We start from the raw sequence: 27,840 nt of genomic DNA, 5'->3' as shown, positions 1-27,840 counted from the left end.
GCCTCCTCCGCCACGCCTTGCGACAGAATGTTGTGTACAGTGGGAGACCATGGGATCAGTAACAGATTCAGCATATTGTCATTCTCCTGCTTATCGGCTTCGTCATTGTCACCCATATTATTATCGTCATCTTCATTCTGAGACCTTGCAACACATCCTCATATCTTCTCACGGTGCGCGCCTTTTTAGCTGCAGTAATGTCACAACCAAGTAAAGATTTTCTCCTAGGCATTGTGACAACTCCAAAAAAATGAACCATTAAAAAAAAAATGTCTATACTGTAGCTTTTTAACCTACTGTACATTAATTGAGTTAGTCCAAAGTCTATTCTCCCTGTGCTTGTGTGGGTTTCCGCCAGGTGCTCCATTTCCTCACACAATCCAAAAATACACCAGTAAAGAACAAAGTTTATCATGATGTGGTGCACCTGAGAGAAAGAAATTGTTCATACATAAAATATAAGTTTTATTGATTAATATATAAAAAATGCAAAGTATAAAAACACACGTAGATACATAAAGGATACATACATACAAAGTGAAGGAGTGGTTAAAATGCTGTGTGGGTGTTATAATGCTCTGAAAATAAATCCAATTGCTTGCAACTTTTAATTTTTATATGTTTATTTTTGTATGTATTGTGTCCTTAATACAGTTGTAATATTATGTGCTGTCAAACAGCTAGGTCACACCTTCATGTATTAGGACAGGAGGGGAATATCAGAGTCTTAAGAAATGTATGTCCCAGTAAGGCTGGAGTCTAGTAAAATCCAGTCTGAGTCATTCAGTTACTTATCCTCCAGCCTTACCCCTTCAGCTACTGTTTCCCCCCAAAAATGGCCACAACGCATGTGCAATAGAAACATTAGTCACCAGAACATGGTAAGTGCCATGCTTTTGGAGACCTGCACATGTGCAGTAGACTCTGATGCATAGTCTACAGAACCATGGACAGGAGAGGGACCAACCTCCTCAATTAAACTGCCCTTGTAAACATGTTCATATAATTTTCCTTTAGCCTTTCCCTACATAGTTGAATCCAAATTTGCATTCTAGAAAATAATTATTTAGAGAACTACACAATTAAATCATTAATCCCATATAATTGCTGTTTTTTTTTAAATTATCCGAAGATGCTGTGTTGTGGTGAATTTACCCCATCACACGGTTCTTAGTTCTGATGTTATTAGGTCTTTTTTTTTAGTAATACTCTAAATTTGTCCTTAAGGATTTTTTTATATGCTTTTAACAATTGGCTTGGGTGGTAGAATGCCCTTTAAAAATTGGATCTTCTTAATAGTTTCCTTTTTTATATTGACTGTTTCCTAATGAATATGTTAAGAGCCATATTTGTTTATATACAGTATACCCATTCATATTTCAAGGTACCGGTAGTTTGGAGAAATCAGTTCTTTCAACCTTTTACTTGCGTTTTCTTTGAGATGATTGGAATAACTCTTTTTTCAAAATCTTTTACTCAGTTATAGTGAGATATTCAAGATTTTTGCTTATGTGCAGTATATATTTTAAATCTTTAAAACTGCCCTGTTGGTATATTATCCAACCATCTTCTATGATGTTCACTTGTGGAATCTAATTGTTAATTGGAATCTATAGTTTTTGGTGTCGATTCGGCAATTATACATCTAAAAAATACAAACTTAACATAATTATTTCAGTTTCATTGGAGTTAAAAATATATAATTTTTAAAATTTTGTAGATATATGCAAAAAACACTCATCATCTGCCCTTATAAAGATTACATAATCTATAAAGCATCTATAAAACAGGTCCATCATACAAGGTTTACACCCTCTCTTCTGTGCATTTCAATTACCTTTATGTCCTAGTAGTCTGTAAAGAAATTACAATACTGTAACCGGGGCAAACTTGGTGCCCATCGCTGTCCCAACTTGCTGTAAATAAAAAGTGTCATTAAATTAAAAATATTCAAATGCATCCTTAACCCCAAACTTTAATTGTATCCAAAGCAATAAAGCTGCCCATACACACTGCAATCCCGGCGTGCGTTCCGGGCTTAAATAGCATCCATCACATCGCATTGCATGCCTTGTGCATGCCTTGTTCACGCAATGCGATGCGAAGTGATGAAAAGCAAGTACAAAAAGTATGTGCAGCACATCCTTTTTCTACTGTGCGATGAGGTGCCACAGGAGCGCTCACCTCAAAGCACACATCGCACCGCCGGGAATCGCAGCGTGTATGGGCGGCATGACATCTGGATTGACCAGTACACAAAAACTTGCTGAATTCTTCAGTTCTTCCATTTTAATCACTAGAATTTCTAAACAGATCTTGACAGATAAATTAGATGTAGGATTATTTGTGCCAGGTGTTATGGGTCTACATGGAGGAGAGGTTGATGGGGTGTTTATTGTGAAAGTTGTGAAGCTGGGGATGCAGCACAGTCCAAAACTAAAAGAGAAGATCCACAAGCACATTACCTCAACAATGGATCCACTACCAAACTCCAATGCATCCATTGGCTAGCTAAATTCCTGTAGTCATTTCTTGTACCATATGGACCAAATGTCTAGAACCCTTATTATTATATTTTGTTTAGAGCCAATTAAACTACCAGTATAGTTTTGGATTGTGGGAGGAAACCCAGGCAAGTACGGGAAGAATATACAAACTCCACACAGTTAGGGCCATGGTGGGAATCGAACCCATGACCTCAGTGCTGTGAGACAGTAATGCTAACCATTACACCATCCGTACTGCCCCGTATATATAACACATGGTGGGATAGAACCCATGACCTCAGTGCTGTGAGGCAGTAATGTAACCATTACACCGTCCGTACTGCCCCGTATATATAACACACGGTGGGGATAGAACCCGTGACCTCAGTGCTGTGAGGCAGTAATGTAACCATTACACCATCCGTACTGCCCCGTATATATAACACATGGTGGGGATAGAACCCATGACCTCAGTGCTGTGAGGCAGTAATATAACCATTACACCATCCGTACTGCCGTATATATAACACATGGTGGGAATAGAACCCATGACCTCAGTGCTGTGAGACAGTAATGCTAACCATTACACCATCCGTACTGCCCCATATATATAACACATGGTGGGAATAGAACCCATGACCTCAGTGCTGTTAGACAGTAATGCTAACCATTACACCATCCGTATGGCTGTACTGTAACCATACAGATCACTAGACTTAAACAATTGTATGGATAACTTGTATGACTGAGGGTACTAGATGTGAGCTCTATGGGAGGGCTATATTAATCATTGCATCCACAATACGGTACATCATGCCTCTTGCCGCAGACATAAATCCTCATTTTTCAGGCTTAGGTAATCCATTATTCTGAACTCTTGTTTTAATGATATCAAGGTTCTAGCAATCCCAATAAATCCTTTAGAATACCAATTTATATGCAGCTGTTCCTCCTTATTGTCATCCAACTTTAGCCCATTGCCTCGGCTTCTCTCTCTTTTACTATGGGGCCACTTCCACAGGGACCAGGGGCACACTGACACACACACACACATTCCACAGGGACACACACACCCATACATTGCACATGGACCAGGGGAACACTGACACACACCCATACATTGCACATGGACCAGGGGCACACTGACACACACACATTCCACAGGGACACACACACACACACACACACACACACACACATTCCACAGTGACACACACACACACATTGCACAGGGACCAGGGGCACACTGACACACACACATTCCACAGGGACACACACACACACATTTCACAGTGACACACACACATTGCACAGGGACCAGGGGCACACTGACACACACACATTCCACAGGGACACACACACCCATACATTGCACATGGACCAGTAGCACAGTGGCACACACACACACACACACATTGCACAGGGACCAGGGGCACACTGACACACACCCATACATTGCACATGGTCCAGTGAAACACTGACACTGACACACACACCCATACATTGCACATGGACCAGGGGCACACTGACACACACCCATACATTGCACATGGACCAGGGGAACAATGACACACACCCATACATTGCACATGGACCAGGGGCACACTGACACACACACACACACACACACACACACACACACACACATTCCACAGGGACACACACACCCATACATTGCACATGGACCAGGGGCACACTGACACACACCCATACATTGCACATGGTCCAGTGAAACACTGACACTGACACACACACCCATACATTGCACATGGTCCAGTGAAACACTGACACTGACACACACACCCATACATTGCACATGGACCAGGGGCACACTGACACACACCCATACATTGCACATGGACCAGGGGAACAATGACACACACCCATACATTGCACATGGACCAGGGGCACACTGACACACACACACACACACACACATTCCACAGGGACACACACACCCATACATTGCACATGGACCAGGAGCACAGTGACACACACATACATTGCACATGGACCAGGGGAACACTGACACTAACACACACACCCATACATTGCACAGGGACTAGGGGCACACTGACACTGGCACACACCCATACATTGCACAGGGACCAGGGACACACTGACACTGGCACACACCCATACATTGCACAGGGATCAGGGGCACACCGACACACACACACATTGCACAGGGACCAGGAGCACAGTGACACACCCATACATTGCACATGGACCAGTGGAACACTGACACACACACCCATACATTGCACATGGACAAGGGGCACACTGACACTGGCACACACACATACATTGCACAGGGACCAGGGGCACACTGACACACACACACACATTCCACAGGGACACACACACCCATACATTGCACATGGACCAGGGGAACACTGACACACACCCATACATTTCACATGGACCAGGGGCACACTGACACACACACATTCCACAGGGACACACACACACACACACACACACACATTCCACAGTGACACACACACACACACATTGCACAGGGACCAGGGGCACACTGACACACACACATTCCACAGGGACACACACACACACATTTCACAGTGACACACACACATTGCACAGGGACCAGGGGCACACTGACACACACACATTCCACAGGGACACACACACCCATACATTGCACATGGACCAGTAGCACAGTGACACACACACACACACATTGCACAGGGACCAGGGGCACACTGACACACACCCATACATTGCACATGGTCCAGTGAAACACTGACACTGACACACACACCCATACATTGCACATGGACCAGGGGCACACTGACACACACCCATACATTGCACATGGACAAGGGGAACAATGACACACACCCATACATTGCACATGGACCAGGGGCACACTGACACACACACACACACACACACACATTCCACAGGGACACACACACCCATACATTGCACATGGACCAGGGGCACACTGACACACACCCATACATTGCACATGGTCCAGTGAAACACTGACACTGACACACACACCCATACATTGCACATGGACCAGGGGCACACTGACACACACCCATACATTGCACATGGACCAGGGGAACAATGACACACACACACACACACACACACACATTCCACAGGGACACACACACCCATACATTGCACATGGACCAGGAGCACAGTGACACACACATACATTGCACATGGACCAGGGGAACACTGACACTAACACACACACCCATACATTGCACAGGGACTAGGGGCACACTGACACTGGCACACACCCATACATTGCACAGGGACCAGGGGCACACTGACACTGGCACACACCCATACATTGCACAGGGATCAGGGGCACACCGACACACACACACATTGCACAGGGACCAGGAGCACAGTGACACACCCATACATTGCACATGGACCAGTGGAACACTGACACACACACCCATACATTGCACATGGACAAGGGGCACACTGACACTGGCACACACACATACATTGCACAGGGACCAGGGGCACACTGACACTGGCACACACACCCATACATTGCACATGGACCAGGGGCACACTGACACACACACCCATACATTGCACATGGACCAGGGGAACACTGACACTGACACACACCCATACATTGCACATGGACCAGGGGCACACTGACACTGGCACACACACATACATTGCACATGGACCAGTGGAACACTGACACTAACACACACACCCATACATTGCACATGGACCAGGGGCACACTGACACTGGCACACACACATACATTGCACAGGGACCAGGGGCACACCGACACACACACATACAGTATACATTGATCAGGAACCAGGGGAACATCCACACATGCACATACTTTGACAAGGGACCAGGTGCTCACACACATTTATTTATTTATTTATTTATTTACAGTTTCTTATATAGCGCAGCAGATTCCGTTGCGCTTTACAATAGTAGACAGTGATAAGACAAACTGGGTAACAACAGACAGACTCGGAGGTAGGAGGGCCCTGCTGCAAGCTTACAATCTATAGGGATATAGGGGGGGAAACATAAGGACAGGCACCAGTAATAGCATAGCAGTTACAAGTCCAGAAGGGATGCTATATAATACATAAGTGCCTCGGAGGGTTATGCATGTAGAACTTAAATATGATAGGCTTGCCTGAAGAGGTGAGTTTTCAGGGAACGCTTGAAAGTTTGGAGACTGGTACATTCCCCTCCTCCCTTCTCCGGGCAAGGAGTACCTGCGTTTCCGGCTTGAGGAACCGTGCTTTCATGACTCTGTGGGGCCTTGGAGCGCTGCTTGACATTTGATAGGAAGTGGTCTTAGGTGAAAGTTTCCGGGACTGGATCCAGCACACCTCTTATCCGACTGAATAGGACACCCTCACCGCATTTTTGGCACCTCTTGAGGATCTTTACCAAATCATTTGGTGATATGCTTTTTATGTCTTATTACAGTGGAGTAACTATAGCACCGCAGCCACCGCAGTCGCGGGGGGCGCTGTGCATGTGGGGACGCCGGGGGGCTGCGGTGCTATAGTAATGCCCCCGCCCCCCGTCCCCCGCAGGCTTACCTGTCTGCGCGTCCTGGCTCCCCTCCTGGCTTCAACTAATTCTATGGAGACAAACCATGATAAAATGCCCGCCCCATAAAGCAGACTGTTCTCTGAGACTGTCTGCGTTACGGGGCGGACATTTTATTTTTGGAGTTATTTTCCGAATTTAAAGAACTAACATAATTGGAGAGGATTCAATATACTCATTATGGAAAGTTTATTTATAACTCTCTGTTGGTATTGGTGAAAGACAACCACTGGGGGCGCTTTTGGAAAAACACTATTCTGTGCATGGCTTCTTGACATTTGGCTGGTGGAGCCGCATGACTCCCGGCCCATGAAGGTTCAGCACTGTATGCTGGCAAGCCCTGTGCAGGCAAGGGGGGCGGGATCAGTGACCTTGTCAGTCAGCCGCAAGTACTGGGGAAGGTGGCAGCCAGACATTGGTGCAGGGGGAGCAGCGGGCCATGGAAACAGCTTGGGCCCCATAGAAGCTGCACCCTCAGTAATTACACCAGTGACTAGAGGGAGCACCACGGATCTCTGCCTGTCTATGGTGCGCACCTACAGCACTCTCTGGTAGGCAGACCTATTTGTACATTGGACAGTGTCCCGTTAAGCTGGCCATACATCAGAAAGATATTGTACCCAATCATACAATCTCAATTGATTGTAAGATGGATTGTATGCAGATTGTGTGCACATCTTGTGTACACAATCATACAATCAATCATAAGATGGATTGTATGACTGATTGTATGATGGATTGTATGCAGATTGTGTGCACATCTTGTGTACAAAATCATGGAGCAGATGGATTGCATGACTGATTGTATGATGGATTGTATGCAGATTGTGTGCACATCTTGTATACACAATCATACAGCAGATGGATTGTATGACTGATTGTAAGATGGATTGTGTGTAGATTGTGTGTCCAAAAACCACCAAGGACTGCCGGGGATTTCAAGGGAAATTGTACACAATCATGAGTGCAATCGATCTTAAGATCGATCTTTCTGATGTATGGCCAGCTTTAGAGTTACAATTGTGTATTTTTGAGCATTAGCTGTGTGGTGCTTGTAGCTATACATCTTATTTTGTCCTTCTAATTGGTGGAAAGACTCAGATTTCTCTCTTTCAGTAACTTTATGCGTCCATGCACCTGGAGGAGTGGATTCCGCATGCATGCCATGTGGTAAGGATTACTCTCATTACCAAGTGCTTTCAGACTACACCGTACCATGCCATGCCATTAATGTCAGGCAGAAATGGGCAACATGGTAGAAACGCGTCTCTCTATCCCTCCCAGCTATTAGTATAGAGACCTACAAAACATTCACAGCTTATATAGTAAGACACCCAGAGCAACTGTTATCTCTGTAACACCATGATATGTACTAAGCTCCTCTAATATACTGTCACCCTACAGTATGTGTGTTTTGTAGAGACGTGTCTATGCTGATATACAACCATTGCCGTATTACGGGTCATCATTATACTATATAAAAATGAATGAATATAAAAACACAAAATAATACATGTTACACTTCAATGTGGTTTATGCAAATTGGACTAATAAAAAAGCTTTATACTTCGAATTTGTGGAGTCCCGCTTGTTCCTATTGTGCTCTTTACTGTATATTCAGTTGGTTTTGTTTTTATAAAATATCAGCTGGAGGATGAAACATTTGGTCAGTGTCCATATACCTTGCAGGATTCAAAAGCAGCTGGAGGAAGAATTGTCTCTTGTTTTAGGAGAGTCCTTGCGACTGAGCAAGTTGTGTTATCCACTATAGAGCAAGTGATGGTTTCCCAACAGGCAAAGCAAAATCGCCTGAATGAAGCTGAAATCGATTTAAAGAGCTGGTCTAATGCGGGATATCCAGAAGGGGTTTTAAAATGTCCAATTGCTGTAAGGTGCCGGTGCTTACTAACGCAGTGCGTTGACACCTGGCAACTTTATCAAAGGTGTAGCATCCAGTATATGGTCTGTGTTTATATACCACTAAACAGGAAGTTGCATTAAATCATTGTTCTATTACCCAATAGATCTAATTATATCTTAAAAACAGCTCAAATTACATATAAATAGTATACTAAACTCCTATTCAAGGAGGCAGATCTAATATAAGTATAATAAATTATTAAATATACCTTACACTTCATCTTCCGGCCCGTGGAACGCACGCAATGACCACTTCTGGTAGTCTCAGCATGTGGCGCAACCTGAGCTTCCGGTTTGTGTGGCACATACTATTTCCTGTTTAATGCATCTCATAAGCCTGGAGATCAGCTGGCTTTAACCATTTAGGTCAGTGGTTCCCAACCTTTTTTCTCTCCCGTACCCCTTGATTAGGCTTTTCATTTATAAGTACCCCTCCTCTCAATTTTAAATTTCCACAGTACTTATGAGTGGAAGTGAGCAGTATGCGTGGAGGTAGCTGCGGACTAGTATATGGTCAGGAATCAGGTCCGTCTTTGTCTGGCCGCTGGCTGTGTATTGTCTCCAGAGTTCCCGCTAACGCCTGTAGGATTAATGCTTCTTACACCCATGTCAGCACAGGGCAGATGTTCACAGGTAGCTCTCAGTGAATTGCTGGTTGGGCAAAAGCACGAGTAGACGCCGATGACGCTGCAGATGGAACTGGGAAAGACACAACGTGGCTTGTTTCCATGGCATTGGTAGACTTCTTTTACCATTGGGAGACTTTTTCTTCTTCCGCCATTACCAATATTATTTCCAAGTACCCCCATCTGGTCTGCAGAGTACCCCCAGGAGTACTAGTACTCCAGGCTGGGAACCACCGATTTAGGTCATGGAATTACCCTTTCTGACTTTTGGACCGCAGAATGTTTCCTGGACTGGGGATCACTTTATAATTCTTAATAACATAAATTATTCAATTAATGTCAAAAGGGGAATCTCTTGTGTTATAATATAGTTAGCAAAGAGGGGGAAGTCACTTAAGTAGAAGGTGTTATTTCAATACATAATAATTTATTGCTCTCCGTGGAGTACCCATACAGTTCAATATTGCGGGACTTGATAAGTGTCATTTAAATACATTATTAATCTGATGAAGGCGCTGACACCTTTACCGGAGGCGGAGAAACGCATCATATGACTACAAACCATCCTACCATCCTTTCTGGAGCTCCAGAACGCGATCCCCGCACCTGCCTACAGGAAAAGCAAGTACTGTCAAAACTTTTAATCAGCACTATAATCACAAGTACAGCCAACAGCAAGCAAACATTGGGATCTTTTTATACATTTCTTTAAAGGAGCAAGTGTTCCTATTTTTTTAGAATTGCATACAACTAGGATTTGGGTGCAGTCTGGCCAGACAGTGGACTGTACTGAATTCTCCTGTGTACTAGACAGTGTCCTTTAAAAACGGCTGGCATACTGTCGACAGGAAGGATCCAATAATATCTTGATACAACTCAATCTACAGATGCCATACATTAACATAATCTTGAGCCATCTTTGTTTGCATTTTATATTATTTATTTGTAATAATTTATTTTTTTCTTATATGTATTTTTTCTCTCTTGGAGTCATTATTAATATATGTCTATTGGTTTTTAATGTCTATCAGCATCACTGGCCAGTGAAAATCATATTTGTTTAAATGAACTCTAAAATATATTTTATACATTGTTTCTAGCGCGTGTACATGTATTTTTCTTCTTTTGTATCATATTGGGAATGGGCATTTCCTTCGCACGCTGCCTGCACCCTATACGTATGGAGACACTTTTTTGAATATCTGTTTATTTTTTCCTGTACGTATATTGGTATATGTCAAATAACCACTAAGTAGTGGAACTAATAGGACTTTGAGTTAACAGGATTAAGCCCCGGTTTCCACTTTTTAGTTCTATTATTAATAAGAGACTCTGAGAAAGTTCTATAAATGTTCTGCTAATACTGTATCTATTTATCTACTATATAAACCAACCATATATATTCCATAGATTTATATTGTCAATGCTCATTTTCTGTATTCTCTAAACAATGTTCACTATAGAACTTTCTCAGAGTCTCTTATTAATAATGTATTTAAATCACACTGATCAAGTCCCGCGATATTGAAATGTATGGGTACTCCCGCAACGCAATAAATTATGTATTGAAATATTTCCTTCTACTTAAGTGACTTCCCCCTCTTTGCTAATTATATTATAACAATGGAGATTCCCCTTTTGACATTAATTGACTAACTAATGTTATTAAGAATTATAAAGTGACCTCCGCTCCAGATGGAACGCAAACAGGAAACATTCTGCGGTCCAACAGCTGGAAATGGTAATTCCATGACCTAAATGTTTAAGGTGCGTACACACGGGGCAATATTATCGCTGGCAATATATTGCTCAGCAATCATATTGCTCAGTGTCCCGTTTTCATCTGCGAACAGAGATGGTCGCAGATGAAAAGGTCACACTGCCGGGAGAAGAGGCAGGGGATGTCGCTGGTCGGAGGAGCATGTTCCTCCGACCAGCGACCATTCAGGGGCTGAAAACGGGAGCGCGCACCCGGTGATTTATCGCTGGTGCACACTCCAATCCCTGGCAATATGGGAACTCAGCGACCATATTTCCAGCAATATTTGCTATAATCGCCCCCGTGTGTACGCACCTTTAGAGCAAGCTGATCTCCGACTTGTGAGATGCATTAAACAGGAAATAATATGCGCCTCCTCCAGCTGATCTTTTATAAAAACAAAACCAACTGAATATAAAGAGCACAAAAGGAATAAGCGGGACTCCACAAATTATAAGTATAAAGCTTTTGGTACTTATGTAATATCTGGGCTCCCGTTTTTCTTATGAGACCGCGTCCCCTCACAGGGCTCGCTGTGCTCGCCGCGCTTCGGGCACGGTGGCTCGCTGCGCTCGCCACACTATATAAAATCAACTCCATGCGTAGTTGGATAGTAGGGGTATGAAAAAATGGGGTGCATTTAACATGGGAGCCCAGATAATACATAAGTACCAAGCTTTTTTATTAGTCCAATTTGCATAACCCACATTGAAGTGTACACTGCAAATAACATGTATTATTTTGTGTTTTTATATTCGGTACTTGTTTCCTAGCACGGCCACACCGATTTAGATCGGGGTGGTCGTGTCGGAAAAATCGGGTCGATCGCATCGCATGCGATTTGGTCGCATGCGATGCGATCGACGCGACCGACCGATTTTGGACCCGATTTTTTTCATTGAATCCAATGTAAATTGGGTCCCTGGGACCCAATTTTACATTGGATTAAATGAAAAAAATTCCCAACCCCCCCAAATGTAAGCGCGTAAACTCCAGCCCACGATAGACGACAACCCGAAGCGTGGCGAGCGCAGCGAGCCCGCGAGGGGCGGCGGTACGCGTCCTCCGACCTTTTCATGCCCTACTATCCACTAGGGCGTGGAGTGAGAATAGAATAGTGTGGCGAGCGCAGCGAGCCACCGAGCCTGAAGCGTGGCGAGCGCAGCGAGCGCAGCGAGCCCCGCGAGGGGACGCGGATACCTTCACAGGTAAACGCATCCCTTCGCGGGCTTCACAGGTGTCCGCGTCGCCACGGACACCTGTGAAGCCCGCAAGGGGACGCGTATAACTATGAAGGTATCCGCGTCCCCTCGCGGGGCTCGCTGCGCTCGCCACGCTTCGGGCTCGGTGGCTGGCTGCGCTCGCCACACTATTATGTTCTCACTCCACGCCCTAGTGGATAGTAGGGCATGAAAAGGTCGGAGGACGCGTACCGCCGCCCCTCGCGCGCTCGCTGCGCTCGCCACGCTTCGGGTTGGCGTCTATCGTGGGGTGACGACGGGGACATCTATAATGTGAAATGGGTCATATTGGCCCATTTCACATTTTTTCACAATTTTTCACCATTTCAATGTTAAAAAATATTTTAACATTGAAGCCTATGCAAAAATCGGGGGCATCGCGTCGCATCACGTCGGGACCAATGTTAATGGTCCCGACCGACGCGATGCCCCCGATATTTTAACTTTCCCGACAAGATTTCAATGTTAAAATATTTTTTAACATTGAAGCCTATGGAAATATCGGGGGCATCGCGTCGGTCGCGTCGGGACCAATGTTAATGGTCCCGACCGACGCGATGCCCCCGATATTGTATCCTAGCCGGCAAAATGGACCTGATTTCAAAAGAAATCGGGTCCATCGGGGGTAATCGTGTCCCTTAATTAAGGGACACGATTACTCCAGATTGTGGCCGTGCTAGGAAACAAGTACCTTATATTCATTCATTTTCACTGCTTATAGTATAATGCTGTCTCGATTGAGACAGAAATAAACATTTCCTAATCTGTAGCACAGTACCTAATTCATCCCCAATTTTTATTATAGACCAGCTAAACTGTAGCGCTCCACAACCTCTTGTTTCTTTGTTTGTTCATATATAAAGGGGAGCTGACCCTCTCCAGTGGGAGCAGTTTGGCACCCCACCCTAATCCTGTAGGTGCTTGTTTTTTTTTTTTTTTTGCTCGTTGGCAAAAAATCCTTTTGTACAGTATTAAGGTTCATACTGACTCTATGACAATAAGTACAGTAACATCAGTGTCACCCATAAACATGTTTATTCAGAATATACAGCACAAAGTTTTATTTCAAGTGAAAGGCTTGAGGATAAACATGAGATGAAATGATCTGTATAACAATATTATACAGGAGCTTAGTTGCTGGCCAAGGTGCTGGAGATCCAGGAGTTGTAGTTGCAAACCTTGGTGTAGACACCGGGGTAGTTCCTCAGGGCACATCCGTATCCCCAGGAGACAACACCCTGGAGCTGTCCGTTACAGACCACGGGTCCACCAGAGTCTCCCTGAACAGAGGAGGGAGATTGTTAGAGATCATGTCATGATGGCTGCTGGGTAGTTACAATGCTGCCTACTGTGCGATCATGCCACTTGTATACATCACACACACATTATAGTGATACCGTCAGTACTATAGTGATACAGCAGGGACATTACCTGGCAGGAATCCTTGCCACCCTCAATGTAACCAACACAGATCATGTTGTTGGTGATCTCTCCTGGGTAGGCGTTGCTACACTGAGCGGAGGTCAGGATGGGGGCGTTCAGGCACTGCAGCTGGTTTGGCATGCTGGCTGCAGAGAAACACATTCAATTTAGTCTACATTCTCCCATCTTATACTGTACATTGCTGTAATATGTCATCATACGTCCAGTATTTGGGCTCCACAATATACCATATCCATTCTGTTGTAGGAGGGAATGCATTATTCTAGTGGGAAATGTTCCTGAATAAAGTATAATTTTATTAATTTCTACATGTTATACTATTAGCCTTTAATTCTGTTTTATTTAATATTATTTTCATTCTAAAATAATATTTTGTCAGAAACGAATGATCCAGTGCAAGTAATGGACTTTGGATCTGTAACTTACTGCCGCTGCTGAGAGTGTTTCCCCATCCGGAGATCAGACAGCTGGTGCCGGCGGCTGCGCAGCCAGAGGGCAGAGATGCAGTCTTGACGTAGGCGTTGAGGGTGGCGGGGGAGGCGAGCTTGATCAACCAGATGTCATTGTCCAGGGTTCTGGAGTTGTAGCTGCCATGTCTGATGACCTTGGCGGAGTTGATGAACTGCTCTGTACCCTCACTTGTGGCGATGTTATGTTCTCCCAGTCTGACCTGGACGCTCCTGGATGAATGGAAACACAGGACAATAAGACAGAGAAGTATAAATCTGGCTCCTGAGAAAAGTAAGGCATTCTGGAGACAATGGTGAACATGTTTCCTGTATCGGAGCTTGACCAGTGTGACAATCTATACCATGAGGAATAATGACAGTGTATGGGCACCCAGTAGAAGAGATTCCTTCACCTCCACACAGAAACTCAATAATCTCCTCTTCTTGTAAGCTCTCACGAGCAGGGCCCTCTCTACCCTCATGTTATTTTTCTTCTCTTACACAAACCATCATCAATGGTACCAAATCCTGTGGTTTTCTGCCACCATGATACAGTATTTATATCAGTGTCCTCTGCTAATGCAGCGATGGCTATGTGCCCTGTACTCGTCTTACATTGTATTAATTGTTTCCTAATTTGCTTTCTCATTTATGTGCTCTAAATGGACATTGTGGATCTTTTTTGATGCCATATAAATAAAGCATAATAATAAAAATAATAATAATTATAATTTTTCCTTCATGGCTTCTCTCCACACCCATCTATCCTCAATGCAGCCCAGCTCATCTTCCTCTCCAAAGACAATATGTCCACCTCCCTCTCTTACAAGCCCTACACTGACTCCCCTTCCAAATCCAAGCTTTTCACCCTCAGTTACAAAGCCTCACCCATTCATCGCCCACCTACATTTCTGATCTTATCTCTTTACACTCCCTACCGCTCTCTTCGCTTCATAAATGCACACCACCTCTCCTCCCAACTGGTTATTACCTCCAATCCCTGACTCCAAGATTTTTCCCATTGTGCTTCCTACCTCTGGAATTCTCTACCTCTCCCTCAGATTCCCCAATTCTCTACAAAAGGTTAAATGAGCTGTCCAGACTGAGTTCTTCATCACACCCAGCCATCTTTCATTCTAAACACTCACACTGTCTTACCCTTCTATGTCATCCACAATGCGGAACCCTGATGGCACCATATTAATAACGATAATAATAATAAGAATGAATCACAGAGCAAAAATGTATCATTAGTAAAACGATAATGTTAATATAATCAGATCTAAGAACAGTGTTTCCTACAGATGTAGTGATTTATATAGTTAAGCTTGTCATACATCTACAGATTGATTGTTAGATCTCGCTGGTTGGAACAGAAACCTGGTAACATCTGAATGACAGTTTGGCAGGTTTTTAGCATTTCAAAACAAATGGTCAACTGTCATTTGCACTAATCCATTTCCAGGTTTTTGTTCCAACCAGCCAGATCAGACAATATACTGTATCTGTAGATGTATGGCCAGCTTAAATACAAAAAATCTACCTTTAATAGTATATTAATACTTGCTTCAATCTGTAGTATATGAGTAGTAAAAATTACCTGCTAGTATACAATCTCTGACATGCAGGTCACAAACAATTAACCAGGCATCTAACTGGCATACTAACCAGCCTACCACATGGCTGATCAACTAACGAATAAAGCAAATTAACCACCTAAACAACCAGTTAACCACAAACCAGCCAACCACACTCCCAACTAACTGACTGACCAACCAACCAACCAAACCACCAGTCAACTGACCAACCACCCTCCCAACCAACCAACCAACTAACCAACCAACCACCCAACCAACCAACCAACCAACTAACCACCCAATAAACCAAACAACCAACATCCTAACCAAACAACCTCCCCCCCCCCAACTAGCCATACAACCAACCATTATTGACACTGTCTACAGGATAATAGTTGTACTTACGCCTTGTAGCAGTGAGCAGCGGAGACCACCCACAGGCTGGTAATGAGGGTACCACCACAGAAGTGGTATCCAGAGTTCAGGGACACCTGGTAGGGAACAGCGTTCTTGGTACAGGTGTACCCTCCGACGATCTTATCGTCCTCAAGGGCAGCTGTAAGAGACGACACTGACTAGCACCACGGCACCGTTACACAATATACCATACCATTGTGCCACCTACCACCAGAAGCACCAGGGTATCTGTAAGGGAATGAGACTCACCGGCGGCTCCGAGGAGCACACAGATCAGGAGAAACTTCATGGTGGAGAGATGTCCAGTTAGTGGTTTGTTGGACTCATGGTCCCTATTTATATGTTTTACCTCCCCGCCTGTACATTGCATAATATGTCCCCGGTTAATGTGTATAGAATATGCTCTGCTATCACTTGTTTGCTTCTTTAACAGTGGCCTTGACTGTTATCTCTATTCTTAGGAAAGTCAAACATGTTTTAGATTTTTTTTTTTTTTTTTATATTTATTACTTATTGGTCTTCAACTTATTATATGTGTGTAATAAGTTTTTACATTTTCAAATGAATTTTTTGGGACAAGAACTTTACATGGTGATTTTGCAATATGTCTTCTGTATAAATGCCCATAATACTGCAACACCTTCCAAACACAGATAACCAACTCAGACCAACTTAGGTCGGCAGTCATTAGGTCAACCTCTAAAGTTCGACACTAGAAATAGGTCGACATGCATTAGGTTGACATGGTCATTAGGCTGACACAAGAATTGCACGGAATAGGTCAACATGAAAAAGGTCGACATGAGCTTTTCATGGTTTTTGGTGTCTATGTTGATTTAAGTCAAGATGCACAAATCATCTTTTCTTTAAAAAATGTAGTAGATGCCAATAGTAATGGCAGCGCGTTCCACCTGAACACTGATATATAGTATAGGAATGCGGAAATGAATGACAATGCGTTCCAACGGAAGGATCTACACTTATGCATATGAATAAGACAGAAATAAATAGGTACAGCTAAAATTTAAGATGAATTACCGCAGAATGAAATAATATAAAATCAAAATCTATACAGGAGTGTCAAAGAAACCACCTTACCTCAAAATCGAGGTTTAACCCTCCAGGGTATAGTGTACTATACCCTACAAATTAAAACTTAAAAATGGTTCTCATTTCAATTTTTGGAAGCAATAATTCCTTAACTTGACGCGTTTTGCACCATAGGGGGTTGTTGTCAAAGAATTTATCTAGTCATTCTTAGAAATAGCTAACAAAATATACGACCTGGGTCTTAATTATACAGTATGTAGAAAAAAGCTCCAAAAACATAGTAGATAAAATTGGAAGATATCCGTATTATTAAGAAGTTTTACTTTTTAAAATTTTAATCTTAATACTGCACATTGCGGGCATTGGCAGCAAGTACCTTGGTGGGTGTCTGGTGTTGCCATGCCAGAGACACCGGATGGAAGTGATGAATGAGCCAGTGGCTCCCTGCAGCGCAGGGGTCTTGGCACCATTGGCATGGTGATCAGCTGCTTCTGGATCACGCAGGAGCGCACTTTTTCTAGGGCATGTGCGCCGCACTGAAAGTTCTTTTAAAGGTACAGTATGATTATTAAGAAAGGTCAGCCTTGCATCTGCAGCAGGCTTCTCCTTATTAAAGGAAGATCCTGGCAGACATTCGCTGGCAGAGTATAGGCATTCACACCTACTCCAGCATTCCCAGTGCTTAATAGTCTCCTGACTACTAGTTATTGACCTTGGCTGTCTTAATGATAAAGCTTATTATCTCTACACTCATCCTGTTTAGCAGGATGCAGTTTTTGGCAGAAATAAAATGAGTAGGGGTTCCCCGTATTTTCTGAACCAGCACTGGGCTTTTGGAGCTGGCCTTGGTTCTCAAAATATGGGGGACAAAATGAGTGGGGTCCCCCATATTTGGGAGACCAGCACCGGGCTCTTGAGCTTGTCCTGGTTCCATAGCCTGGTACATATAGCTTCCCTGTAAAGGAAATATTAAATAAAAACACAATCTCGGTTTTAAAATATTTTATTAAACTAGTTCTTCTTTCTTCACCTAGGGGGAATTGTCCCCCTCCCCAGGCTTCTGTGACATCTTCACCTAGAGGTGGCAGCCTTTTAAGCTCTATTGCATGGCCACCACCTCCCAGGGCTTCAACATCTTCATCTGTGTTCTTGCTCTATACCTGGGGGACTTGGCGTCTTCTCTGCCTACCTCCTGTCTCGAGCTGGCTAATATAGCCAGCTCTAGGCGGTGGAGCGATGATGTGGTGAACTATGATTTGCTGGCTACAGACATTTTGAAATGTACATATTTCCCCTGCACTACCAGATTCTGACATGGCTAGACAACCATGATAGTTCCTAACTCCATTACCTTATCAAGGTATATTGGTTCAAAGAGGGGAACTTGGACAGAGGGCCACAACCAGTGTGTCGGTAGCAGTGGAGCCCAAATCCCACTTGGAGGGGTCGTTGGTGAATTACACAGACAGAGTAAGATTCTGCACCTCTGTGTCAGGTTTTGACAGTCTCCAACTGCAAGCTTCAGACTTGTGAAAGAATACTCTGGCCCTCAAACAGAGAATTTATCCCTCTGGTGGACCCTCTCCTAAAAAAATTCTGGAACATCTACTCGTAAGAGTAGAAAAGCAGGAGCAGGATCAAGCACAAATCATGCAGTGTCTGCAAACGCTGATGCAGCAGATCTCCTCCGGCACCAGCAGCAACAGTTCTTCAGTGGGCAGCAGCTGCTCTACTTTGGATTCCCAACCGTCTAAACTCGATGGGAATCCCAAGATGGTTGGGGTTTCCTGAATCAGTGTTCAATTCAGTTAGAGATCCAAACTGCAAAGTTTATGTCAGAGAGAGCAAAGGTGGCTTGACCCTAACACACCACAAGCAGAACCTCTTCATCAAAGTGATATTGTTAGAGCAGATAGTTTTGCTTCATGCTTTCCTAGACTCGGGAACTGATGGTAATTTAATCACTGCCGAGGTCGTTCATCTGTTGGGAATTCAACGGCAAACTCTTCAAATCTCTCTGCATTTTATTGGAGTGGATACCTTTAGGTTACCTTCAGCTGTCAAAGTTCCCATGCAAGTTCTCCATAGGGAACTCATCTCTTTTCTCGTGCTTGCTTCAGCAGAGGCTCTTATTATCCTCGATTTGCCCTGTCTACAGCAGCATGCACAAATGCTGGATTGGAATAAACCACAAGTTCTGGAAGATGTTTATAAGAGATTAAACTGCCCTTCCATGTCGTTTCCTCTGCCACCTTGTCTTCTAGTTCTTCTAGGCCTGGACCATATTTAGCCTTCACTGACATATTCAGTAAGAAGGATGCTGAGAAATTACTGGCTCACAAGAGGGGGGACTTTTCTATTGATTTAGTACCTGGGAAGACACCGCCTCATAGTAGAGTATTTCCTTTAGCTTTAGAAGAATCCCAGGCCATCTCTGAATATATTAAAGAGAATTTGGAACGGGATTTATTAGAGAATCCTAATCTCCAGCTGGTGAGTTACTGTTCTTTGCCAAGAATAAAGATGGGGGTCTTAGACCTTGTATAGATTATTGGGGCTTGAATGCTATGACTGTTAAAGACCGTTTTCCACTTCTGTTAATCTCCGAGTTATTCGACAGGATCAAGGTGTGCAGATATTTTTTAAGTTGGATTTACGCTGGTCTTATAACTTGATTAGAATTAGAGCGGTGAATGAGTGGAAAACCACTTTTAATACTCGAGAAGGGCATTACGAATATCTGGTGATGCCCTTTGACTTAAGTAATGCTCCAGGGGTGTTTGAAAAGTACATGAATTACATTTTCTGTGATGTATTGAATAAATTCCTGCTGATCTATTTGGATAACATTTTATTGAATTAATTAATCTCTATTAAATAAATTTCATGTCTGTAAAGTGCAATCTCATCTTCGAAAGTAGCAACTCTACCGTAAACTAGAGAAGTGTAGCTTTGAACAAAGAGAGATACCATTTTTGTGCACAGATTTGCATATGATCCAGTAAAGCTCTCATCTGGGCTCAACCAGCAGGCCACAAGGCTATACAACGGTTCCTGGGGTTCTGTAATTCAATTTATTAAAAACTACTTTTCAGTAGTGGTTCCCATTACCAAACGCACTTGGAAAAGGGAGGAGACCAAGAATTGGTCTCCGGAAGCTAAACAAGCCTTTTTTTTCACTTGAAGCAACTCTTCGTTTCTGATCCTATTCTTAGATGTTCTGATCCTGATCAGCTGTTCTTTCTTGAGGTTAATGATTCATCAGTTGGCGTTAGGACAGTCCTTTACCAAAGGGATGCAGCTAATAAATGGTGCCTTTGTGGATGCTTTTCAAGGATATTCCAACCAACTGAGCAAAATGATGTGGTCGGGAGTTGCTTGCCATCAAGTAGGCTCTAGAGTGGCGTCATTGGTTGGAAGGCGCAAAGTTTCTGTTAACTGTGTATTCAGAAAAGAGAGTGTAAATAAAATTGGGGCTTTCCATTAAGTGTTCTTTAAATAGGAACCACGACACGTGATAAAAGTTTGCGGAACTAGAATGGATTCAGTCTGGCCACTGCACTTCCTGTCGGCTTTTGCATTTCAAATTTGTGCCTGTCGTCTTTTTGACAGCGGTGAAGGTCCAGATTTGGCCTGCATTCCAAAGTGTGCTTCAACAATCTTTATTAACAGATAACCATGTCCCAAATTGTACAACTGATAAAAGATGGGTAAAAAAAGATTTTTAAGACACTTAAAATTTTTTTAAAAGGTCACATAAAAAATGACTTTCATAAAATACATCAACTAAATAAAAAAGCGTAAAGAGTGACTATTCCAAAAAATACTTTAGCTCAAAGTCATTGTTAAGCCCTGTGGGGATCAAGGTTTTTAACTCAAAGATTCATTTCATTTCTTCTTGTGACAATCTTTTTTCTTTGTCACTGCTTCTATACTTGGGCATAATAATCTAAAGTCTCCAGAATTTCTTTAAGTGACATTCCTTACTATTATGTTTTTTTCTTAAATATTGTACTGTATATGCCCGGGAATGCGCATGTGAACTTTTATATACAGTATTGGAAAGACTTTGTGTAATCTCAAAGTCCGTTTAGCGGAACATATATATATAATATTAGGAAGGGTTTAGAAACCCATGCATTGTCTGTACATTTTAAGAAAAACATAATAGTAAGGAACGTCACATTATGAAATTCTGCGGACTTGAGATGATTATGCCCAAGTATAGAAGTCGTGACATAGAAAAAAGATTGTCACAGCAAGAAATTAAATGGATATTTAAGTTAAAAACTTTGATCCCCACAGGGCTTAACAATGACTTTGAGCTAAAGTGTTTTTTGGAATAGTCACTCTTTACGCTTTTTTATCTAGTCATTTGTTTAAGTGTCTTAATAAATCTTTTTACACGTCTTTTATTCCCATTCTTAAGATGTACAATTTGGTAATAAAGATTGTTGAAGCGCACTTTGGAATGCAGGGGAATGTAGGCCAAATCCGGAACTTCTAGAATACAAATTTGGAACTCAAAAGCCCACAGGAAGTGCAGCGGCCATACTGTATCCTGTCTACTTTCGGAAATGCAGTTAGCGTCTTTGGACTTGGAAACCCTGGTGCTTCTTCATTATTAGGGGTATAAAGAAGGGGTCAATAGCCATGGTCTCCACACTTCTGAGGAAGATCTGTTCCAGCTCGAAATGCGTTGAGTGTGGCTACTGTTCTTTTTTATACTGGGCACTATTGGATACCAGCAGGTAACATCTATCCTCCATTTGGGACCGTGTGGGACTCCCTGAGGGACTTCTAAGTACTATCGTGAATGTTGTTGTGCCACTGGATGTTGTTTTATACTGCCAATACCATCTATAATTTGTAAGTACAATTGAATTAAAACCTTTAAAAGTCTAAAGGTTCTGCACTATGATTGTTTTATTCTCTATGGTCTCTCATTGAGTCCCTGATCTGGGACTAGAAACCACTGTATTTCAGGTTCTGCTTCCACCAAAGAGACCCGTTAAAGTCAGCAGAGAAACCCCACAAATATTTCCACCAGATCAATGTATTTCACGTGTTTGAACACATGGTGGTACCTATTAAAGAAAACTTTAGGGAAAGCGCCGATTTTATTTACATTCTCTTTTCTATGTATGCTCTTATGTTTAGTGGTGACAAAACACTAAGTGTGTTCCTTTGGCTGTACTTCCTGATTGCTCTAGATTTATTTACAGTAACTTCTGTTTATTGGAACTGTGTATACAGGTCACAGGAATCTATTATATTTAAAGATAGCTCATTGTTTAAATTATCAGCAGGCTAGATGATCATTATTTTTTGATCATTTAATTCTTTAAATTGTCGCCTTCTTAAGAGGCTTATGAGCAAAACATTATTTTGAAGTACTTTATATATTTTGCTAAAGTTCAGATTCCTTCTGGGAAACCGTTTGTGGCTCTTATTTTGCATACCAACTTAATGGATAGGGATCATTCTTCTTTATTCACGGATCATGAAAGTTTTGAGAAGACCATGGAGTTAGTCCTTCAGAAATATTAGTGGCAATTGGTACAGAAGGATGTCAAGATCTATGTAGCTACCTGTGCTAATTGCGCCCAACTTAAAAGTACAACTCGAGCTCCAGTAGGTCTATTGCATGCCCTTCCTATTCCAGACCATCTATGAATGGCTATCTCCATGGATTTTATACCAGTGCTACCTGTTAGCTATGGATTCAACACCATATGGGCAGTGGTGGATCGATTTTGTAAACCAGTTCACTTGTTTCCTTTAAAAGGCCTTCCTTTAGCTCCTAAGTTGGTTGAAATCTTTATTTCAGTCTTCATGGATTTCCCTGCAACATTGTATCAGATCATGGAGTTCAGTTGGTATCCGGACATATTTGCATGTCAACCTTTCTGTTTGTCTAACTAATGGTGTCTATCTAATGGCTGTCTATCTTTTTGCTGTAGATCCCTTGTCCCTGATCCGTTCAGTTTACATCCATATTCTGTTGAGCCAATCCTCCTCCTCCTCCTCCTCTTCCTCTTCCCATTTTTATTATTTTCAAATAACACCACAAAGTAGTACACTGCAGTTCTTGTGTTTGTATGAATTCATCTTTCCAAAAAACAGTTGGGGCTCTTACAATGTTTTACAAATGGGAATCAAACAAAACTTGTAAAGGGGTAATCAAAGCAGCTAAAATATTATATGAAGAGTGCATAGCCACTGAAAGCAAAAACAACCCAAAGACATTTTTTAAATACATAAATAGTAAACGTTTAATTAAGGAAAACATAGGCCCACTAACTGATACTAGTGGAAAAAGTGTTACTGAGGACAAGGGAAAAGCAAAACTGTTAAATGAGTTCTTCTCATCAGTATTTACTAAGGGAGAGCAGACTGTGGAACGAACATTTAACACAAACGGGACAAATAAGCCAGATCTCATTGTGGATTTCACGCCGAAAGAAATAATACTGAGGCTAAGCAAACTCAAAACAAATAAGTCACCAGGACCAGATGGGATTCATCCGAGGGTATTAATGGAATTAAGGGATGAACTAGCTACCCCCCTACATTATATCTTTAGCAAGTCACTATCGTCAGGTATAGTACCAAAAGATTGGAGAATAGCAGAGGTAGTGCCAATATTCAAAAAAGGAAAAAAGGAAGATCCAGCTAATTACAGACCCGTTAGTTTAACATCAATTGTGGGTAAACTATTTGAAGGATTTTTAAGGGATGGTATCCAGGAATATTTAGATCATCACCTTCTACTCAGTACTAACCAACATGGGTTCGTGAAAAATCGTTCATGCCAAACTAATCTACTAGGGTTCTATGAAGAGGTTAGCAAAAACCTCGATAATGGAAATGCTGTAGATGTGATTTTCCTAGATTTTGCTAAAGCATTTGATACTGTCCCACACATGAGATTGATTAATAAAATGGAGAACCTAGGATTGGGTGAAAATATCTGCAGATGGGTAGGGAATTGGCTATGTAATAGAGAACAAAGAGTGGTTGTGAATGGTGCCGTATCAGATATGATACCGGTACTAAGTGGAGTGCCCCAGGGTTCGGTTTTGGGGCCCATTTTGTTTAACATTTTTATTAACGATATTGGGATAGGGTTACTCAGCAATGTATCCATCTTTGCGGACGATACAAAACTTAGCAAAGTCATCAAATCACCAGAAGATGTCACCATGCTTCAAAATGATCTTGCAATTCTAGATGAGTGGGCAAAAAAATGGAAGATGAGGTTCAATGTAGATAAATGTAAGGTTATGCACCTTGGGAGACACAACCAGTGTGCAAGTTACAACCTTAGCGGAGAGGAACTGGGTAATTCCATACTTGAAAAGGATCTAGGAGTCCAAATAGACAGCAATCTAGGATGTAGTGCCCATTGTAATGTAGCTACAAAAAAGGCCAACAAAATTCTGGCATGTATTAAGAGGGGAATGGAAACTAGGGACTCAAGGGTAATTATGCCACTATATAAAGCATTGGTGAGACCTCACCTAGAGTACGGAGTACAGTTCTGGGCCCCACACTATGAAAAGGACATCATAGAATTAGAAAAAGTCCAAAGGCGAGCAACAAAGCTTATTAGGGGAATGGAGAATTTAAGCTACGGGGAGAGATTAAGCAATTTGGGACTATTTACATTAGAAAAGAGACGTTTAAGGGGGGACATGCTCAACATGTACAAGTATATCAAGGGCCAATATAAGGAACTGTCACACACCCTATTTTCTACTAGAAAGGAATCTAGGACGCGAGGGCATGAGTATAGATTAGAAGAAAAAAGATTTCATTCAGCTAGTAGAAAGAATTTCTTTACGGTCAGAACAGTCAAACTCTGGAACTCTCTTCCCAGAGAGGTGGTAACGGCTGGCTCATTAAATGCGTTCAAGGCAAAGTTGGACAAACATTTACTGGAGAAAAACATCCATGGGTACAAATAAGAAATATAATTTGTCTGTAAAATACCAGAACCAACCAAATCAGCAATGGATATCTATACCAGGTTGAACTAGATGGACGCAAGTCTTTTTTCAGCCTTACCTACTATGTAACTATGTAACATGTCAACTGATCATTTTTTAAACTAAGTGTCTGAAGGGAGGCATGATGCTGTAGACTTTTGAAATTGCCTTTCCATTGCCCATAAATGATACACACTTTTTATATGAACACCCACTTGGATGGAAGTCAGAGAGAATAGAAGTTCATTATCTAGTGTTTTTGGATTTTGGTAATGTACAGTACAGGTTGAGGTGGAAGAGACTGGAAAATGTGGTACACGTGAAATGTTATTGGTTGCAGGTCCTTTAGCAATTTTGCTTTGGCTTGTCGGGTGTCAGGAGAGAATCTATTGTAAAAAGAAGGTAAAAATGTTGACAGTATGGCAAATATATTACAATATGAATGGCTTGTTATTATTCATGTAATTATTTTATTTTTATTTACAGGGCCGCTTGTTACGAGGCCTCTTCCACCACGCCTTGCAACAGAATGTTGTTTAGAGTGGGAGACCATGGGATCAATAACAGATTCGGCATATTGCCCTTCTCTTGCTTATCGGCTTTGTCATTGTCACCCATATCATTATAATCATCCTATTCATTCTAAGACCCTGCGTTTCTTGCAACACGTCCTCATACTGTATCTTCTCACAGTACTCGCCGTAATGTCACAACCAAGTAATGATTTTCTCCTAGGCATTGTGACAACTCCAAAAAAAATGAACCATTTAAAAAAAAATGTATAGCTCTTTGACCTACTGTACATTTATAGAGCTATTCCAATGTCTATTCTCTCTGTGCTTGTGTGGGTTTCTGCCAGGTGCTCCGTTTCCTCACACAATCCAAAAACACACCAGTAGAGAACAAGGTTCATCACAGTGTGGTGCACCAGAGAGAAATAAATTGTTCATACATATAATATAAATGTTTTTATTAGTATATATAAAAATGTGAAGTATAAAAACACATACAGTACATACATAAAGGAGACATACACAGTGAAGGGGTGGTTAAAATGCTGTGCAGGTGTGTTAATGCACTGAATTTATTTCTTTAAGAGATCCAATTGTTTGTGTCTTTTTTATTTTTTATATTTTAATTTTTTTTATATACAGTATTGTGTTTTTAATACAGTTGTAATATTATGTGCTGCCAAGCTAGGTCACACTCATGTATTAGGACGTTCCCAGAAACCCCTAATCTCAAGGGGAATATCAGAGTTGCCTAATAAATGTATGTCCCAGTAAGGCTGGAGTCTAGTAAAATCCAGTGTGAGTCATTCAGTTACATAGACTCCAGCCTTACCACGTCAGTTACTGTATCCACAAAAAATGGGCACAACGCATGCACAGTAGAAACATTAGTTCCCGGAACATGGCACAGATGGAGTGCCTTTCAGTCAGTGCTGAGGCTCACCAGATTGTCCCCGCTGGAGAGGCAATCCATCTAACTGGGACACTTGAGCATCTCTCACGCACGTGCGTCCCAGTTTCTGGGTAGTGGGGGACGCGAACACTACCTGTCTCCACTTCAAGGAGATGGGCAGGGTAAGGGGGTGGTGCAGGGAGATGGCAGAAATTGATGGGGACCATTGGGGAAGCGGCAGGGACCAGTGGGGAGCTCCGTCGGAAGGGGACACGCAAGCGTCTAATGCATGGGCATCCCCTTGAGGGGGCTGGTGGTTGGTGATCCAACTGCTATACCTTCACTGAAGGAGCCGGGCTCCATCTGTAGGCGCCATGCTTTTGGAGACCTGCATATGTGCAGTAGACTCTGGTGCATAGTCTACAGAACCATGGACAGGAGAGGGACCAACCTCCTCAGTTAAATGCCCTTTTACTTCCCTACATACTGTATTTGAATCCAAATTTGCATTCTAGAAAATAAATATTTAGAGAACTAAACAATAAAATCATTAATCCTATCTATTTGCTGTTTTTTTTTTTTATTATTATCCGAAGATGCTGTGTTGTGGTGAATTTACACCATCACACAGTTATTAGATCTAATGTTATTAGGTGTTTTCTTCTAGAAATGCACTAACTATGTCCTTAAGGACTTTTTTATATGCTTATAACAATTGGCTTGGGTGGTAGAATGCCCTTAAAAATTGGATCTTCTTTTAATAGTTTCCTTTTTATATTGACTGTTTCCTAATGAATATGTTGAGCCATATTTGGTTATATACAGTATGCCCATTCATATTTCAAGGTAGTTTGGAGAAATCAGTTCTCTCAATATTCCAACTTTT

The 27,840-nt window shown here is 42.3% G+C and overlaps 2 protein-coding genes across 2 annotated transcripts in view; both read right to left on the bottom strand.

Annotated features, from left to right (window-relative positions):
* The window catches only part of LOC146009469 (trypsin-like), a 74,270-nt gene that overhangs the window by 12,977 nt on the left and 33,453 nt on the right, over nt 1-27,840 (bottom strand). The gene's annotated exons all lie outside the window — the stretch shown is intronic.
* On the bottom strand, nt 13,653-16,804 carry LOC146007338 (trypsin-like). The gene is made up of 5 exons (XM_083145688.1): nt 16,759-16,804; nt 16,498-16,648; nt 14,493-14,746; nt 14,055-14,191; nt 13,653-13,903 (listed from the first exon to the last, which is right to left on the bottom strand). The coding sequence occupies exons 1-5, from the start codon at nt 16,796-16,798 to the stop codon at nt 13,754-13,756; spliced, it is 732 nt and encodes a 243-aa protein (XP_083001814.1). The 5' UTR covers nt 16,799-16,804; the 3' UTR covers nt 13,653-13,753.

Source organism: Crinia signifera, chromosome 6 (assembly GCF_055691185.1).
Source record: "Crinia signifera chromosome 6, ASM5569118v1, whole genome shotgun sequence".
In the NCBI taxonomy this organism is placed as follows: domain Eukaryota; kingdom Metazoa; phylum Chordata; class Amphibia; order Anura; family Myobatrachidae; genus Crinia; species Crinia signifera.
The sequence above is the reverse complement of the archived record's forward strand: the minus strand, read 5'-3'. Positions and strand labels throughout refer to the sequence as shown.